The 18,203-nt window shown below is 48.2% G+C and overlaps 1 protein-coding gene across 2 annotated transcripts in view; it reads left to right on the top strand.

Moving 5' to 3' along the window:
- pax5 (paired box 5) overlaps window positions 1-18,203 on the top strand; it is a 330,945-nt gene that overhangs the window by 166,522 nt on the left and 146,220 nt on the right. For both annotated transcript variants that reach the window (XM_072516984.1, XM_072516983.1), the window contains exon 7: window positions 2,764-2,887. In XM_072516984.1, the coding sequence (XP_072373085.1) occupies window positions 2,764-2,887 (124 nt within the window). The remainder of the gene's footprint in view (window positions 1-2,763; window positions 2,888-18,203) is intronic.

Below are 18,203 nucleotides of genomic sequence, written 5' to 3'. Positions count from 1 at the left end.
GTTCAATAACTAACTTACCCACTGACATAGACTGCTGAACTGCCTTTTACAGTTTTAAGTCTGCAAATGCTGTCTCTCTGTCATTGGCTGGGGTTTACATTTTGTTCCATTCCTATGGTTTTGACAGTTTACCTCAGACTTTGTTAAAGATATTTTGAGGCCTGCCATTTGAGTTTCAATCCATGACTGTGGTCACTTGGATCAACTTTCACTTGGTGTCAATCCGCTGTCAGATAAGTAAGCAGTGCCTGTAAGTAAGACAGTTGGTAGTGGTCAGATTTATTTTATCAATTTTGATTTTGTTGTGTGTTAGTTGTGGCTCAGTTGGCAATGCTCTTTCCTCGAGGCCAATATCCATAGAATCCCTACAGTGCAGAAGGAGGCAATTCGGTCCACTGTGTCTGCACTGACCCTCTGAAAGAGCACCCCACCTAGGTCCACTTCTCTGCCCTATCCCATAACCCCACCTAACCTGCACATATTTGGACTCTAAGGGGCAATCTAGCATGGCCAATCCACCTAACATCCCACACAGGCCCACTCGTCCTCCCTCCCCCCATAACCCTGAAACCCCAACCTTTTGGACACAAAGGGGCAATTTAGCATGGCCAATCCACCTAACCTACACATCTTTGGACCGTGGGAGGAAACCGGGGCACCCAGAGAAAACCCACGCACACACGGGGAGAATGTGCAAACTCCACACAGACAATCATCCAATGCTGGAATCGAACCAGAGTCCCTGGCGCGGTGAAGCAGTAGTGCTAACCACTGTGCCACCGTGCCTCCCTAGGCTATAGTGGAAGTTCAAAGTCCACTGCAGGTTTTGAACACAAAAGTCAAGGCTGACACTCAAGTGCAGTGCTGCACTGTCGGATGTGCAGTCTTTTGGCTGAAGCATTAAGCTAAGGCCCTGTCTGCACTCCCAGGTGGATGTAAGCAATCCCATGGCATAACTTGAAAGAAAAGCAAGAGAATTGGACAACATTTATTTCCTAACCAACATTACAAAAACAGGTTATCTGGTTATTATCATCTTGCTGTTCGTGGGAGCTTGCTGTGTGTGAATTGGCTGCCATATTGCCTACATTGCAACAGTGATTAGAATTCAAAAGTACTTAATTGGTTGTAAAGCTATTTGAGATGTCAGGTGGTCATGAATGGTGCTCTACAAATACAAGTCTTTCTTTCTACTTATGAGTTATATTTTCTTTTGGTTGTTGGGTCTTGAAAGAAAGGAGTTGACTCTCCATTTGCTGCTCCTGATACGTGATTCAGCGTTTCTATCTGTTGATCAGCCTCGTCTTGAGCTAATCTTTGGCAGTTTCATCTCCGAGCACCCAGCCCATTGTACTTTGGAGATGTTTGCAGAGATAGGAGGATGCTCCCCATCCCTGTTCTCTGCCTGACCTGTTCTACACTATCATTGCCACATAGATAGCACCAGGGTTTGGAGTAAGTTGAGGAGGAAGGGGGTTGTGTCAGGATTCTAATTGAAAAGAAGAGATGCAGCCAGACACTCAACCTTTGGTGGGGGACCAAAATACCTCTGTGTGTTATTGTTAATGGGCTGCTTAGTGCAATTAGGCTGCTGAGTTTGCCTACTTTATACCAGTGACCTACATGTCAAAAGTGCTTCATCAACTGTAAAGCGCTTAGGACACGACGGGTGCCATATAAATGCAATCTCTTTCCTTTTCCTTGCAACCCACAGCTATGAGGTAACAAGCTGCACAATCACATCAGTAAAATTAACTGATTAAACATCATACATGTGCCTGGATATTCAGTCGGTAAATGTAGCATCCCACCCATCTTACACAATGTGGTTCTGGGACTTGAAGTCTGAGGAACTGGTTCGTGCTGAGCGTCTTGTCGACAGCCAAGCCCCGCCGCTACTTTTTCCCCCATGTTTTGCATTTTACCCATTATGTATCACAGGTTCCTAGTTCATTCTAGTCCAATATTGATGGACTCTTGACGGCTAAACACTTTGGGCGGGATTCTCCGATCCCCCGCCGGGTCGGAGAATCCCCGGGGTGCGGCGCGAATCCCGCCCTGCCACTCCGATGCTGGCTGCCGTATTCTCCGGCGTCAGTTTGCGGGCGGGGGCGGGGATCACGCCACGCGGTCGGGGGCCGTTGGCAGCGACCCCCCCAGAAATTCCCCGGGCCCCGATCAGCCAAGCAGCCGCCAGTTTTTGGCCAGTCCTGCCGGCGTGGATTAGACATGCTCCCACACGGCGGGACCTGGCAGGTAAGTCGGCTAGTGCGGTCCTCGGGGGGGTACGGGGGATTCAGCCCCGGGGGGGCCCCCACGGTGGCCTGACCCGCGATCGGGGACCACCGATCTGCGGGCAGGCCCGTGCCGTGGGGCACTCCTTCCTTCCGAGCCTGCCCCGGAGGGCTCCGCAACGGCCGGCGCGGAGAAGACAACCCCCTGTGCATGCGCCAGAATATACCAGCCGGTCTGTGCATGTGCGGAACCACGTCGGCGGTTCTGCGCATGAGCTAACTAGCGCAGTCCCTTCGGCGCCGCCTGGCATGGCGCCAACCCCTCCAGCATCCACCTAGCCCCCGGAAGTGCAGAGAATTCCGCTACTTCCGGTCAGCCCGTCGGCGGAGTGGTGCGCGCCGTTTTTGACGCCGCCGTCGGGCCATTTCGCCGATTTCAGTGAATCCCGCTTGTAATGTTTCTGGGTGTATATTGGAGAATAAAATGCATGCGTGAGAAGTTACAAGCAAGATGTTTTTGTATTTTCAGAATGCAGAGTATTCCGCCATGGCATCACTGGCTGGGGGACTGGAAGATATGAAGTCGAGTCTAACAAATTCAGCTGACATAGGAGCCAGTGTCCCAGGACCTCAGTCTTACCCCATTATAACAGGTAAACGGGTTTTCTCTTGGTATGAAGCATGTCTTTGTTTCCAGGTGATTGCACAGCAGTGTTTTGGGGATATTATTGACTTTCTAAGAAAGATATTGCAATACTACTGATCTGTCACTGCAGACATTTGGGATAGTTGCTCCATCTGCAATGATCATTTCAGAACTAGGATTTTAACCCTGGTTCCCACCACCTCATAGGCTGCACCTATCCAGCTGTGTGTATTGAACTGTGCACAGGTGCAGGCAAGTCCAGGTTGTCCACCCCAGAACACAACATCTTTTCATTTGAATTTAAAAAAAATAGTTTATGGGGTGTGGGCGTCACTGGCTAGACCAACATTTATTGCCCATCCCTAGATACCCTTGAGAAAGTGGTGGTGAGCTGCCTTCTTGAACTGCTGCAGTCCCAGCGTGTAGGTACACCCACTGTGCTGTTAGGGATGGGATTCCAGGATTCTGCCCCAGCGACAGTGAAGGAACGGCGATATATTTATAAGTCAGGGTGGTGAGTGACTGAGGGGGGAACCCCCAGGTGGTGTGGTTCCCAGGTATTTGCTGCCCTTGTCCATCAAAATGGTAGTAGTCGTGGGCTTGGAAGATGCTACCCAAGAAATCTTTATGAGTTATTTATATAAGATCTATGAAGCAGTTCTCGCCATGATAACCCATGCATGGGTGGACACAGTGATTTAAATTTTCCCTTGTCATTCTGCTGCTTCTTGAGGGGAAGGAGAAAGCAAGGGGAATCTAGAATTAGTGGATGCAGTATAAAAATATGGGACGGGATTCTCCGTAGCCGACGCAAAATCGTGTTCGGCGATTGGGTGGAGAATGGACTCTGACGATGACACCTTGCCCTGCCCCCTCCAAAATGGCGTCATCGTGAAACGCCATAGGTCCCACGCCTGCGGCGGCACTTAGCCGCAGAAACGGAGAATTCTGCCTATGGGGTCTCCCATTTAAGACTGAGGTGAGGAGGAATATCTCCTCTCAGAGGGCTGTTAGTCTTTGGAATTCTCTTCCCCAGAGAACGGTGAAGGCTGGGTCATTTGAATAAATTCAAGGTTGCGTTGGACTGACTTTTGATGTACAAGGGAAGCAAGGTTTATGGGGTGGGCAGACAGGAAAGTGAAGTTAAGGTACAATCAGACCAGCCATGACCTTATTGAATGGTGGAACAGGCTTGATGGGCTGAATGACCTGATCCTGCTCTACTATCTTCTGATTTTATGAGGGCCTTTTGACAAATATAATTTAAAGTAACTTTTTTACACAGAGGTACATATGTGGAATGAGTTGCCAGAGGAACTGGTTGAGGCAGGGACGTTGACAACATTTAAAAAGCTTTCGACAGATAAATGGATAGGAAAGGTTTAGCGGAATATGGCCAAATGCAGGCAAATTGGGTTAGTTTAGATGGGTGCTTTGGTTGGCATGGACCAGTTTGGGCCGTAGGGCCTGTCTCCATGCCGTAGATTCTATGATTCTATGAAAACCACAAAACAGTGATCCTTACATATTTTGGAAATGGGATTAATACACAAAGGCAGAGAGACAAATGCATATTCATTTAGGTTGCCAAATCTCCAGGGTTTTCCTGGAATCTCTGGGATTTACAGATTACTCTCCCAGCTGGACACTGCTCCAAGGAACCTAACAGAAAAATCACTGGGACATTAAAAATATCTATTAAAAAAAATTATTTGAACTGGATTGTTCGGTAGTTAGAACAATATCAGATATGGGAAAATAGGCTGTTTGTCTGGGCTGGGCTATTGTAATTAGGAGGTCATGTGATGAAACCTCTAAGGTTTTGTAAAGTCAGAGTTGGAAATGCAGCTGTGCACACATAGATCCAAATTTTATCTAGGCAACGGAGGTCTCATCTGCCTGTTGGAGAGCTAGTGAGAGTCCCACGTCGCCTCCTTTAGGTAGGAAAGACCCATTCAATTAAGCACCAATCAGAGGCTGGCGACTCCTCATTGCTGTCAGCGCCACCTGGAGAGTAGTGGTAGCTGCTGGCATTGCACCCACCTGAGGCCCGGAATCAGCAAAGGCAGGATAGGGTTACAGGGAGGATGTCGCTGGCTCGGGGGTTGGCAGACAGGGCATGGGGTGGCTTTCAGCTGGGACCCTCCTTCCCAATTCCATATCAGGCACTGAATGCCTTTTTTAATGAGGGACGCACATACATAGATACAGACAGAAACATAGACACCCCCAATACACACAGCAAATCACCACACACAAACACACCAAGATACACACACATGTGTACATACAGATGCATACATACAAACACCGTCCACAGTCAGGCCTTCATTTACGACCCTTCAACAGGTTGACAGCCTCCGATGGGTTTTTTGATCCACCATCGCAGGCATCAGTGGAAGATCCCATGGGAAATTAACAGCAGTAGGAAACCAATTTTTGGACTCCCACCAAATTCTCTACCCTCTGCCTGCCATTGAACCCACCAATTAAGGCTTGGGAGAAATCTGCCCTAACCATACACACACAGACAGGTGCATCAAGACACAGAAAGACACTCATGTTCAGACACACACATTGATAAATACACACATAGACAGACACACTTACAGACACACTTAAACACACATTTACCCATATACTTAAACACACACATATAAACAGTTACACACTTTCACACACGCGCTTACACACACGCACTTACACACACACAAACAAATGCACATGCATTTACACACAGACATACAACATAGAACATACAGTGCAGACGGAGGCCATTTGGCCCATCGAGTCTGCACTGACCCACTTAAGTCTTCACTTCCACCCTATCTCCGTAAGCCAATAACCCCTCCTAACTTTTTTGGACACTAAGGGCAATTTAGCATGGCCAATCCACCTAACCTGCACGTCTTTAGACTGTGGGAGGAAGCTGGAGCACCCGGAGGAAACCCACGCAGACACGGGGAGAATGTGCAGACTCCTTGCAGACAGTGACCCAGCGGGGAATCGAACTGGGATCCTGGCACTGTGAAGCCACAGTGCTAACCACTTGTGCTACTGTGCTGCCCATACAGAACTAAATTTTGGTGGAGGAAGCAAGGAGAGCAAGACAGGCCTGAGGTAGCAAAGGAGGTAGTGGATGGAAGGGCCAACAGGGTAGAACTGCCTCAGTTACTGGGATATCAGCCCAGTTGTGTTGAATGTAAGATCCTCAAACCATCACCCCCCTCAGCCAATTCATTCTCCATGCTCCCTCATTACCCCATGCCCCCTTCAGCCCTCTCATGACCCTTCATGCTCTATTGGCCACACTAAAATTGCCCCTTAGTGCCCAAAGATTTGCAGGTTAGATGGAGTTGCGGGGATATGGCAGGAGTGGGCCTAGGTAAGGTGCTCTTTCAGAGGGTCGGTGTACACTTGATGGGCTGAATGGCTTCCTTCTGGGGGTCTATGGATTCTATACTTCAACATGTCCTCCATGCCCATTTAGTGGGGTCTATGGATTCTATACTTCAACATGTCCCTTCCATGCCCCATTGTCCATTGTACTCCCCCATGCACCCTCCATATTCTCCATGTATCCATTGCCACTCACGCAGTATCCACTATGGGCAGGCCTCAGGAACCATGGGTGGAATTCTCTGATAATGGGGCTATGTCCCCACACCTGCAAGAAAACGGGCACAAATCTCTCTGGACTTCTCCATTTTGCAAGGGTCTAGTAGGGCTCCAGAGTGCTCCTCACAGCTCTGGCTGCCGATACGGGGCCCTGCACTTCCGTCCGCGGGTCCGCGCATGTGCGCAGTGGCCAGCAGACCCACGCAACATGGCGGACCCACACCGCGGGCCGGCCCCGATAATATAGCCCCCCCGAGATTGCATGCGCCCGCCGATCGGTGGTCCCCGATCGCGTGCCTGGCCGTCCTGGAAGCTCCCCCCCCCCCGGGTGACAGATCCCCCCGCCCCCACCTGGGTGGCCGCGGGCTGAGTCTGCAGCCGTCACTCTGAGCTCCCGCCGGGTGGAACCATGAGTGAACCACGTCGGCGAGAACGCGGCCAGTTGTCAGCGGAAAATTGTTGCAGGGGCCTCTTTCAATGGCCCCCAACCGGCGCTGCGTCGACTGCTTGTGCCCGATTGGCGGAGATTCTCAGGTCCCCGGAGAATGCGGGAGCTGCGTCGGACCTGATCGCGGGTCTCAAGCCCATTCTCTGCCCCCGCACCGAGCCAGATTGCGGAGCAGCGGCTCAGAGAATCCCGGCCCATGCCTTTGAAATGGACCTTAAAAAAAACTTCTAATAATCTAATGAACCTCTTACTCAAGCAAACTTGATACGGAAAAAGAACAGTCAAAGAAGCCATTCAAAAAAGTTAAACCCCTTCAGGTGGTTATTCTGTTGCAAAATCTCTATTCACTTAACCACATTAAAGAAAGACAAGCCTTTAATAACCTATTAGAATTGTCAATTAAGCTGTCTAAACAGTTCCCTGTTGAGATACGTGTTTTCAACCTTTGAAACTAAGCCAAGCATTCAATATGACCCCAAAACAAACTCTCCCAAATGGAAACAATGAAGCCTATTGAAACTGACAAAAAAACAGCTGTGTTTTTTTCAAAGCTACACCTGTCAATCAATGCAGTCCAGAAGGATGTCCTTTTTTTTCCCAAAATAGGCAGCGCATTTTAATTACAGATTTAAAGTGCTGTGGACATTTAAACAATTTCAGATCATGATGGTAGTGTTCCAACACAGTGTTCCCTTTTGTTTTGAATACATTAAAGCACTTTTCCCAATGGTAAAAAGTATTCTAATGCATCTCAACACTTAAACAATGCTGATTAATGTACTGGTCAACTTCCCTTGACAAGCAGAGCCCTGTTAGCAATAATTGGAATAAAATCATATCTAAGTTATGCTATAACATTTAACTATTGAAACTGAAAGCACTTTTTTTTTGTATTTCAAAGACTGTCAGTGAAAGAATTCAAGGTATAGCAGACTTTTTTTGGTTTGCCACTTGGGACTGGGGTTACCTTGTGGCTCATGGGTTCCTTTGTGTGGCTATGAACCATATATACTGAGGGAAGGGGCTCGACTCTGCTAAGATTGCTGGGGAAGTGGGTGGGTGGGAGGGGGGGGTTTGAACTGCCCACCTGTATAATAGAGCCAGCAAAGCAGGAGTGCTGCGTGCATACAGGCTACTCATACCCTTATCCCATACTCAACTGGAATGGGGCAGGAATCCTGAAATCGGGTCCCGCCAGCCATTTTTAAGGGCCTCATGAGTCAGTCTGCCTTGGTAGAAATCTGGGCCACAATCATGTGGCAAAGAGAAAATTGGGCAAATTATGCGAAGGTTTGTCAAGTGCTCTCACTGAACTTGTGGATGGTGAGGGAACTATCACACCCCATGATGGATAGCCGAATCCAGAATCCACAATTACCGTACCAAATCACAACCACAAAACCTCTGATAGACCCAGTGGTAGCGGCACGTGGGAATAATATACACAGGAGTTTGATGTTCTAGTCTGATTAAAATTTGATCAACACAAGGAGAACTTAAACACTTGTGTAATAAAGGGACAGTCCATAAACAGGATTGAGATGATACATTCAATGATTCAAAGCAGATATTTTTTGTAATTTCAAAACATTTAACATTCTTGTTAAAACTATATTGCGTGTGCAGCAGGTTCAATGTGTGTTAAAATCAAATAATGACAGAAAAGCGAGGTTTTAATAAGTAGGTTTAAATGTTCCAAGCGTTTTGCATTTTGCACCTTTAATTTACTCAGAAAGGGAATACTTCAATCAGACTGTGGTGGCATTGGTTAGTGGCTCCATATGCACTCTCAGCACCTGATGTGCCCTGAAACTCTATCTTCCTCCTGTTCAACCCACACTCTCTTTGTCCTAACATTGATGGCCATAAATTCAGTTGTCCACGTCCCAGGCTCTGAAAGCACCACCCCCCCCCACCTCCTAAATCCTGCCTCTGCTGTTTACTCATAGACTCAGCTTTGACCAACTGTCCGAATCTTTCTTACTTTTTCCTGGTGTCTGTTTTCATTTGATTATGCTTCCATGCGCTACCGTGGGATATTTAACTGTTAATGGCGCTATATAAATGTAAGTATTTGTTGCTGGCCTCTGATCAGTTCAGGCACGCTGCATTTGCTTCCAACTTGAAGGGAGAAAACCTGAGACTGATGCAAGGATGATGGTCTCGGACCTTTAACCTCTTTCGTGTTTCTAGAAAAACCACAATCCATTCGCGGGGGCTTAATAAGTGGTTGTTACCTGGTGCCTTGTCTTATTGGCCGGTTATGATTATTATGGACTGTGCTAACAGCAGGCTTGTTGTCACAGATGTCAAACTGACAGACAGCTCGTTAAGAATCACTGACACAATATGTAAAAATGCATAGAAAATGCCAGTTGTGGGGTTACCTGCATTATATCGAGAGCCTCATTCACTTCAGTATTTTAGTCCAGTGAACTGCATCTGGTACAACGCGTGTAGCATAAATAGGAGATTTGAAAAAATATTTTGAGTTCTCTTTTTGAGAAGGAGCAAAAGTACTTCATATAATTTGGAAAAAAGGGAATGGGAAGGATGCTTCATTTTCTTTGTGAATTTTGACCCTGAAGTGACATGAGTGAGGAGTTTGTAAACAAAGGACTCGTAAGAATGCAGTTTCTTTGGTGGAAATATAAAATAGCAGCAATCCTGACTTACCTGCATCAATAAACCCTTTCATTACTCTTCAAGCAGCTAATGAGACTTCTCAGCAATGGGTGAGTCAAAGAAACCAGATATGGAGAATCCTGGCACAAGGAAGTTGGTGCAAACTCTGATTTAGAGACTAGGTCCTGTAATGCAGCATCCCCATTGATTCTTGCTGGGGAACGGGATCTCCCAAAAATGAGTAAAGGAGATGACCACGTTGTCAGCTTGCCCTAGAAAGAGTGAACTCATTGTTTGTGATCGAGGTTTGCAAGAAGTCATGTAACTTAAAGAGGGTACAACTCCAAGAATATGGAATAGCAACAGAGGACATGACCCGCTATCAAAGAAAGCCTTGGCTGATAAAAGTATGGACCAAAGCTGTTGCATGACACAAAGGTAAGTAGGAAATTAAACTCTGAAGAGGACATAAGAAGGCTACAAAAGGATACAGATAGGTAAGAGGAGTGAGAAAAGACCTGGCAAATGGAGTATAACGTGGGAAAATGTGAGGCTGTCCATTTTGGCAGGACAAATGAAAAAGAAGCATAACATCTAAATGGTGAGAGATTGCTGAGCTCTGAGAGGCAGAGGAATCTAGGTGTCCTAGTGCATGAATCGCGAATAAGGTTTGTATGCAGATACAGCAAGTAATTAACAAAACTAATAGAATGTTATCTTTTATTGCGAGGGGAATTGAATGCAATTCAAATATGGAGGTTATGCTTTTGTTGTACAGGGCATTGGTGAGACCACATCTGGAGTACTGCGTATAGTATTGGTCTCCTTATTTAAGGAAAGATGTAAATGCAATGGAAGCAGTTTAGAGAAGGTTTACTAGATTAATACCTGGAATGGGAGGGTTGTCGGATGAGGAAAGGTTGGACGATGTGATAACCCTCAGGAGAACCATGGGGAATTGCAGATTGATCTCATCGTGGGCTTCGTAGAATATGAGTTCCCGTGGTGAACGGGCGGAGGCTCACCCAGTTGGAACTTGTTTGCAGGACTTTTAAATGTAGCTCCCAGACCTGAACTGGCAATTCCCAATAGTCCTGGGCTGGGATATTTGTTTTGTGTGCCGCAGTAGCAGCTTTATTTACAGTTTAAAAGAGACCAGTTCGGCCTTTCACTGCACATCTCCTGGAATGATTACAGACCAGCTAGGCTTGTATCAGCTGGAGTTTAGAAGAGCAAGAGGTGACTTGATTGGAACATATAAGATCCTGAGGGGAACTGACAGGGTGGATGTGAAAAGGATTTTTCCTCTTGTGGGACACTCTCGAACTAGGGGCCAGGGTTTAAAATTAAGGGGCTGTCCATTTAAGACAGATGTGTGGAAAAAATATTATCTCGAAGGGTTGTGGGACTTTGGAACTCACTTCCTCAAAAGGTGGTTGAGGCAGAGTCTTTGAATACTTTTAAGGCAGAAGTAGATCCATGCATGATAAGCAAGCGAGTGAAAGGTTATTGGGGGTAGGCAGGGGTGTGAGCTGAGGTTAAAATTAAATCACCCATGACCTTACTGAATGGCTTGAGGGGCTGTGTGGCTCACTCCTGCTCTTAATTCATATGTTTGTATGTACACATAGACAAATGGAAGGAATGGTGGACCAAATTAGGAGTAAAAATTTAAACAGGCCATGATAGGAAAGAAAATGCGTTATGTGAAGGAATTTCTATGGTTCTATGGGCTAAATCAACCTGTTTCTATCTCCTCTGCTCTTATGTATAAAGCCAACGTAAACTGAGAACCAGAATAGATGATATGAGCAGAACCAACTCACCTGACATGAGGAAGCAATGGTTGAATTATTTGGGATGGAAACTATGGAAGATGTGTAGGAATCAGATACATTTGCAGAGAATCTGGAAAGTACCAAAACAATCTCGACTATGAATTGAACTCTGAGCCACAGACTTTACAAGAGTGAGTTTGACAACATATCCAAGTGGCCAGAACAATGGAAGATAAAGTGTAGTACAGATAAACAAAAGATGTGCACAGAAGAAAGAAAAATGGGCAACGTGTAGCCCATGTTATTGGAATAGCTGAGGTTGAGTTGAAAGAAATCTAACAATCTGAGCGAGTCAATGCTCAATATGTTCAGCCAAAGCACAACAGCCAACTGGCCTTTATTGGAAAGGGGGTTGGAGTATAAAAGTCAGGAAGATCTCGTACAACTGTGCAGGGCATCGGTGAGATGGTGAACGCTGTGTACATTTGCAGTCTCTTGATTTAATGGTGGATGTGCTTGTTTTAATGGCAGTTCAGAGAGGTTTCAGCAGGTTGATTCCTGGGATGAATGGCTTGCCTTATGAGAATGGTGTGATAAATGAGGGCCTATAGTCATTGGAGTTTAGAAGAATGAGAGGTGATCTTATTGATTCTGTGGGGGCTTGAGAGAGTAGATGCTGAGAGGATGTTTCCCCTCATGGGGGAATCGTGAACTAGTGGTCACAGTTTCAGAATAACGGGTCTCCCATTCAAGACAGAACACACGCACACTAGAGCAGAATACCTTGGTGTGAAGGAAATAGGAGTATGTCACTGAATGCTACTGGGCAAATTGTGGCGATGGATTAGGGATCACTTGGTAAACAGGGCACCTTCTGAACCATGGGAGGACTTTTTAGGTCATAGAATTTACAGTGTAGAAGGAGACCATTCAGCCCATCGAGTTTGCACCTGCCCTTGGAAAGAGCACACGATTTAAGCCCACATCTCCACCCCATCCCCGTAACCCAGTAACCCCAACTAACCCTTTGGACACTAAGGGGCAATTTAAATTGGCCAATCCACCTAACCTGCACATCTTTGAACTGTGGGAGGAAACTGGAGCACCCGGAGGAAACCCACGCAGACATGGGGAGAATGTACAAATTCGACAGTCACCCGAGGCCGGAATTGAACCCAGGTCCCTGGAGCTGTGAGGCAGCAGTGCTAACCACTGTGCCACTGTGCCGCCCATGACTTTGTTACGAGGACAGCATTCTAATCAACATGGAGAGGATTGGGCCAATTCCCGATTTGTATCCACATCACTGGGCGGTTAACTTTGGATAAACCGGGCAGCATGTGGCGCAGTGGTTAGCACTGGGACTACGGCGCTGAGGACCCGGGTTCAAATCCCGGCCCTGGGTCACTGTCCGTGTGGAGTTTGCAAATTCTTCCCATGTCTGCGTGAATTTCACCCCCACAACCCAAAGATGTGCAGGTTAGGTGGATTGGCCATGCTAAATTGCCCCTTAATCGGAAAAGAAAAATAATTGAGCACTGTAAATTTTAAAAAAAACTTTGGATAAACCAAATCTGTAGCTGCGCACCTGGCAACATCTGTGAATTCTGCAGTAAACACTTCTTTTGGAGGGTGTCTCTGATGAAGGATGTCACCACTCCTACCAGGGGTTCTGAAACTAAGCTGCTACAGGCAGTCATGGCTGGGTTCAGCATTCATCGGGAGGCCTCAGGTAAGGAGTCAGCAGTCGCACGATGCTCCAATGTTCAAAGCCCAGAGACATCAATGGACATCTTGAAGGAATACGCTCCAGCAGTGGCAAATGTGGAGGAGCACAGGGACATTTATACGAGCAGCAGTTGTGATTCATCACTTAGTTGTGGACAAGTGTCAGCTGACACAACCTCTGGGAACAGTGAATTCATTGTTGTTGCATCAAAGCCTTGATACTGATGCTAGAGCGGGAATGGTCGCAGATGCAGACGGTGCACTGGAGTATCCCTGTAGCACTGTACTTGGTTCTTCAGTCATCCACCAGCTCTCCTTCTACAGGTGAGCTGGAACACGAGACACCAGAGGCAAAGAAATTAAGGAATGCCCCTTGACATTCAATGGCATTACGATCGTTGAATCCCCCACTATCAACATCTTAGGGGTTACCATCGATCAGGAACTGACTGGATATATAACTACCATATAAATACTGGTAAAAGCTGGTCAGAGGCTGGGAATTCTGCGGTGAGTGACTTGAAGCCCCAAAGCTTGTCCACCATTTTCTCAAAGTACATGTCAGGATTGTGATGGAATACTCTCCACTTGCCTAATGAGTGCAGTTCCAGCAATACTCAGGAAGCACAACACCTTCTGGGACAAAGTAACCCATTTGCTTGGCACCCCACCCACTAACTTAAACATTCAATTCTTCCGCCACTTCCACACGGTGTATACCATTGACAAGATATATTGCAGAAACTCACCAAGGCTCCTTTGACAGCACTTTGGAAACCCGTGACCTCTGCCATCGAGAAGGATAAGGGCACAGATGCATGGGAACACCACCACCTGTAAGTTCCCCTCCAAGCCATACGCCACCCTGACATGGAACTCTATCGCTGTTCCTTCACTGTTGCTGGGTAAAAATCATGGCACTCCCTCCCTAACAACGGGTGAGATTCTCCACTCCCGCGCCAGTTGGGAGAATCGCCTGGGCCGCCAAAATTTCCCGGGCCGCCGGTCCGACGCCCTCCCGCGATTCTCCCAAGTGGCGGGAACGGCCCCATCGAGTTCCGCGGGCCGCAGGCCGGAGAATCGCCGGAGACACCCAAAATGGCGATTCTCTGGCACCCCCGCTATACTCAGGCCCGGATGGGCCGAGCGGCCAGGCCAAAACGGCGGGTTCCCCCCGGCGCCGTCCACACCTGGTCGTTGCCGTCGTGGACAGTGCATGAACGCTGGGGGGGGGCGGCCTGCGGGGGGGGGGGGGGGGGGGGGGGGGGGGATCCTGCACCGGGGGGGTACCTTAAATGTGGCATGGCCCGCGATCGGTGCCCACCGATCGTCGGCCCGTCCTCTCTGAAGGAGCACCTCCTTCCTTCCGCGGCCCCGCAAGATCCGTCCGCCATCTTCTTGCGGGGCGGACTTAGAGAGGACGGCAACCACGCATGCGCAGGTTGGCACCGGCTAACCCCCGCATGCACGGATGACGGCAGTTATGTGGCGCCGGCCGCGTCATCTATGCGGCGCCTTTACATGGGCGACAAGACCTGGCGCGTGTAGATGACGCGGCCCCGATCCTAGCCCATTGTCAGAGCCTGAATCGGTCGGGATCGGGGCCGTTTCGCGCCGTCGTGAACATCGACGGCGTTCACAACGGCACGGCCACTTCGGCGCGGGAGTGGAGAATCCCGGCCATGATTTCTAGTCTGGTGGGGAGAGTGAAAGCTGATCTGGCAAGGTGGAATGGTCTCCCTCTGTCACTGGCGGGTCGTGTACAGGCAGTTAAAATGAACGTGTTACCGCGATTTCTGTTTATTTTTCAATGCCTGCCGATCTTCCTGCCAAAGGCTTTTTTCAGAGAGATTGAGGGAAGGATTATTTTGTTCATATGGGGAGGGAAGGTGGCCAGAGTTAGAAAGGTGCTGCTACAGAGGGGAAGGCAGGCAGGGGGGATTGGGTCTTCCAAACCTGATGTATTACTGCTGGGCGGCGAATGTGGAGAAGGTGCGGAGCTGGGTCAGAGTTGTTGATTCTCAGTGGGTCAGAATGGAGGAGAGTTTGTACAGGGGGTTGGGATTGAAAGCACTAGCAACAGCACCGCTCCTGATAGCCCTTTGGGGTAGTACTCGGGGAGTCCGGTAATAATAGCTTCATTGAGAATTTGGAGGCAGTTTCGCCAACACTTCTGGTTGGGGCAGGGTCAAGGAAAATGCCGATTCAGGGGAACCACACATTTGAGCCAGGGAGGTGGGATGGAGATTTTCGGAAATGGGGGAAGAAGGGGATTAAGACACTATAAGATTTGTTTCTTAGGGGTCTGTTTGCAGGGCTGAAGGAGCTGGAAGCAAAGTATGGGCTGGAGCAGGGGGAAATGTTTAGATACATGCGGTTCGAGATTTTGCCAGAAAGGAGATACAGAGCTTCCCGGTGGGGCCGGCCTCCACATTGCTGGAGGAGGTGCTGACGACAAGGGGACTGGAGAGGGGGGTAGTGTCAGCGGTGTACGGAGCTATTTTGGAAGAGGATAAGGCACCACTGGAAGGGATCAAAGCAAAGGGGAGGAAGAGTTGGCAGAGGATATGGAGGAGGGGTTCTGGTGTGAGGTTCTACGGAGAGTGAATGCCTCCACCTCGTGTGCGAGGTTGGGGCTGGTACAGCTGAAGGTGGTATACAGAGCACACATCACGAGGGCGAGGATGAGCCGATTCTTTGAAGGAGTAGAAATGTTGCCGTGGGTGGGGGGGCCCGCTAATCACGTTCATATGTTTTGGTCCTGTCCAAAGCTAGAGGATTACTGGAAGGAGGTTTTTAGGGTAATTTCCAAGCTGGTGCACGTGAATCTTTGACCCGGGCCCCCGGGAGGCCATATTCGGGGTGTCGGACCAGCCAGGGTTGGAAACGGGTGCAGAGGCAGATGTTGTAGCCATCGCCTCGTTGATCGCCCGAAGGCAGATCCTGATGGGTTGGAGAGCAGCCTCTCCACCCTGTGCCCTGGCGTGGCGGGGGGGACTTGTTGGAATTCTTGACTCTTGAGAAGGTTAAGTTTGAACTGAGGGGAAGGATGTAGGGGTTCTACAATTCATGGGCATTATTCATCATGCACTTTCAAGAACCGGATAACATCGAACATTAGTTGGGGGGGGGGTGGGTGGGGGGGTTGGGGGGAAGGGGGAGGTGTGTGTTGATGGTGACTATGGGTGATTCCTGATTCCTTTTTGTCATTTGTTTATGTGAGCATGCGGGCCAATGTTTGGGGTTTGGTGGGAGGATGGGATCGTTGTTATTGATATGGGGATTGACATATTTGTTACTGATTATTGTTTATTGTTGGTGGGTGTAAATTTGGGAGAAAATGTGAAAAAGGAGAATAAAAAATATTTTAAAAAAAAAATTGAACACAGAATGTCATATTATAGTGAGCAGAGTCCTGCTCAGTTAATCACAAAGATTCAGTGTAGTAACTGCAAAGGATGCACAGAGGTGTAGATAAAAGATCCCAAACTTTAAGCTGAAGGGGTCAGCCGGTAAGGTTGTGATAGCAGTTAATCGTTGGCCTGTAAATTTTAATTTAGGCAATGCTTTAGTACGGGACTGAAAATCGTCAAAATAGAACAATGGTACATTATTAACTTCAAAGTGCCCTCTGTATGTGACCAAATGTCTCCATTTGCACTAATGCCTATGAATGAAAAAAGTGAGCAATTGGTTGAATCACAACATCTCTTCGTCCCTGCTGCATTCATAAACTTTGCTTCCATTTGAAAGCCAATGACATCTGCAGGCTGTGTAAATGCTGCAGTCAGCACTCTCCCAGCCTCTTGATTGTTACTAATTACTGCCAGATACAGTTCCCTGGCTCAGTGTGCTGACTTCAGCTTTGTCCCGTCAGTTTGAAAGGACAAAGTGACAATGAAATTGACACTTTAGTGGTGTTCTCCAATACAGTGCTGGGGAAATTGACAACCCCACAGCCAGTTTGGAGTTTAACTGGTCCAGGAGTCAGTTTGCATTAAGAAGCAGGGACCAACCAGATCAAACTGTCGACTGGCTCCTCGGAGACACACAGAAGAAACTTCTGAGCTTAGTGAAATCTGACATAAGAGCTTTATGGCTTTGGGGAAAAAAAGGCCTAGTTTGCTGATGTTCGATCTTCTGAACTCTTTCCATCGCTTACTGAGCGAAACAGTATGTCAGGGTCAGCTGGGGATTCAGAATTCACCTGCCTCGATATTAACTCATTGTTACAACGAACAACATAAATTAACAAGATAAAGTGTCCTCTTTGTCTTGTTTATGGGCACAATAGAATCATAGAATTGCTACAGTGCAGAAGGAGGTAATTCGGCCCATCGAATCTGCACCAACCCTCTTGGATAGCACCCTATCCAAGCCCACTGTCCTGCCGTATCCTCATATCCTCATAACATCACCTATCCAAGGCATCTTTGAATACTAAGGGACAATCTAGCTTGTCCAATCGACTTAACCTGCACGTCTTTGGACTGTGGGAAGCAACCAGAGCACCTGGAGGAAGCCCACGCAGACACAGGGAGAACATGAAAACTCTACCCAGGCAGTGACCCAAGACTGGAATTGAACCTGGGTCCCTGGCGCTGTGAGGCAGCAATGCAAACCACCGTGCCACTATGCCGCCCTGTTAACTTGCTCAATTAACTTGCAGCATCGATGTTCAGGATCATGTAACTATAATGAAACTACACTTTCTCTTAGGGAAACCCCCTCCCCCGCCCGCCCAAATACCCCCCCCCCCCCCCGAAAGAGACATCCCCCCCCCCCCACCTCCCTCCCTGGGTTGCTGCTGCTGCTGACCGACCTCATTCTAACGCTCCGCGAGATAGTCTAGGAACGGTTGCCACCGCCTGAAGAACCCATGCGCAGACCCTCTCAAGGCAAACTTTATCCTCTCCAGCTTAATGAACCCTGCCATGCCATTTATCCAGGCTTCCACACTGGGGGGCTTCACGTCCTTCCACATGAGCAAGATCCTCCGCCGGGCTACCAGGGACGCAAAGGCCAGAATACCGGCCTCTTTCGCCTCCTGCACTCCCGGCTTGTCTGCCACCCCAAATAATGCTAGCCCCCAACTTGGCTTGACCTGGACTTTCACCACCTTGGAC

Source organism: Scyliorhinus torazame, chromosome 9, assembly GCF_047496885.1.
Source record: "Scyliorhinus torazame isolate Kashiwa2021f chromosome 9, sScyTor2.1, whole genome shotgun sequence".
NCBI lineage: Eukaryota > Metazoa > Chordata > Chondrichthyes > Carcharhiniformes > Scyliorhinidae > Scyliorhinus > Scyliorhinus torazame.
The sequence above is the reverse complement of the archived record's forward strand: the minus strand, read 5'-3'. Positions and strand labels throughout refer to the sequence as shown.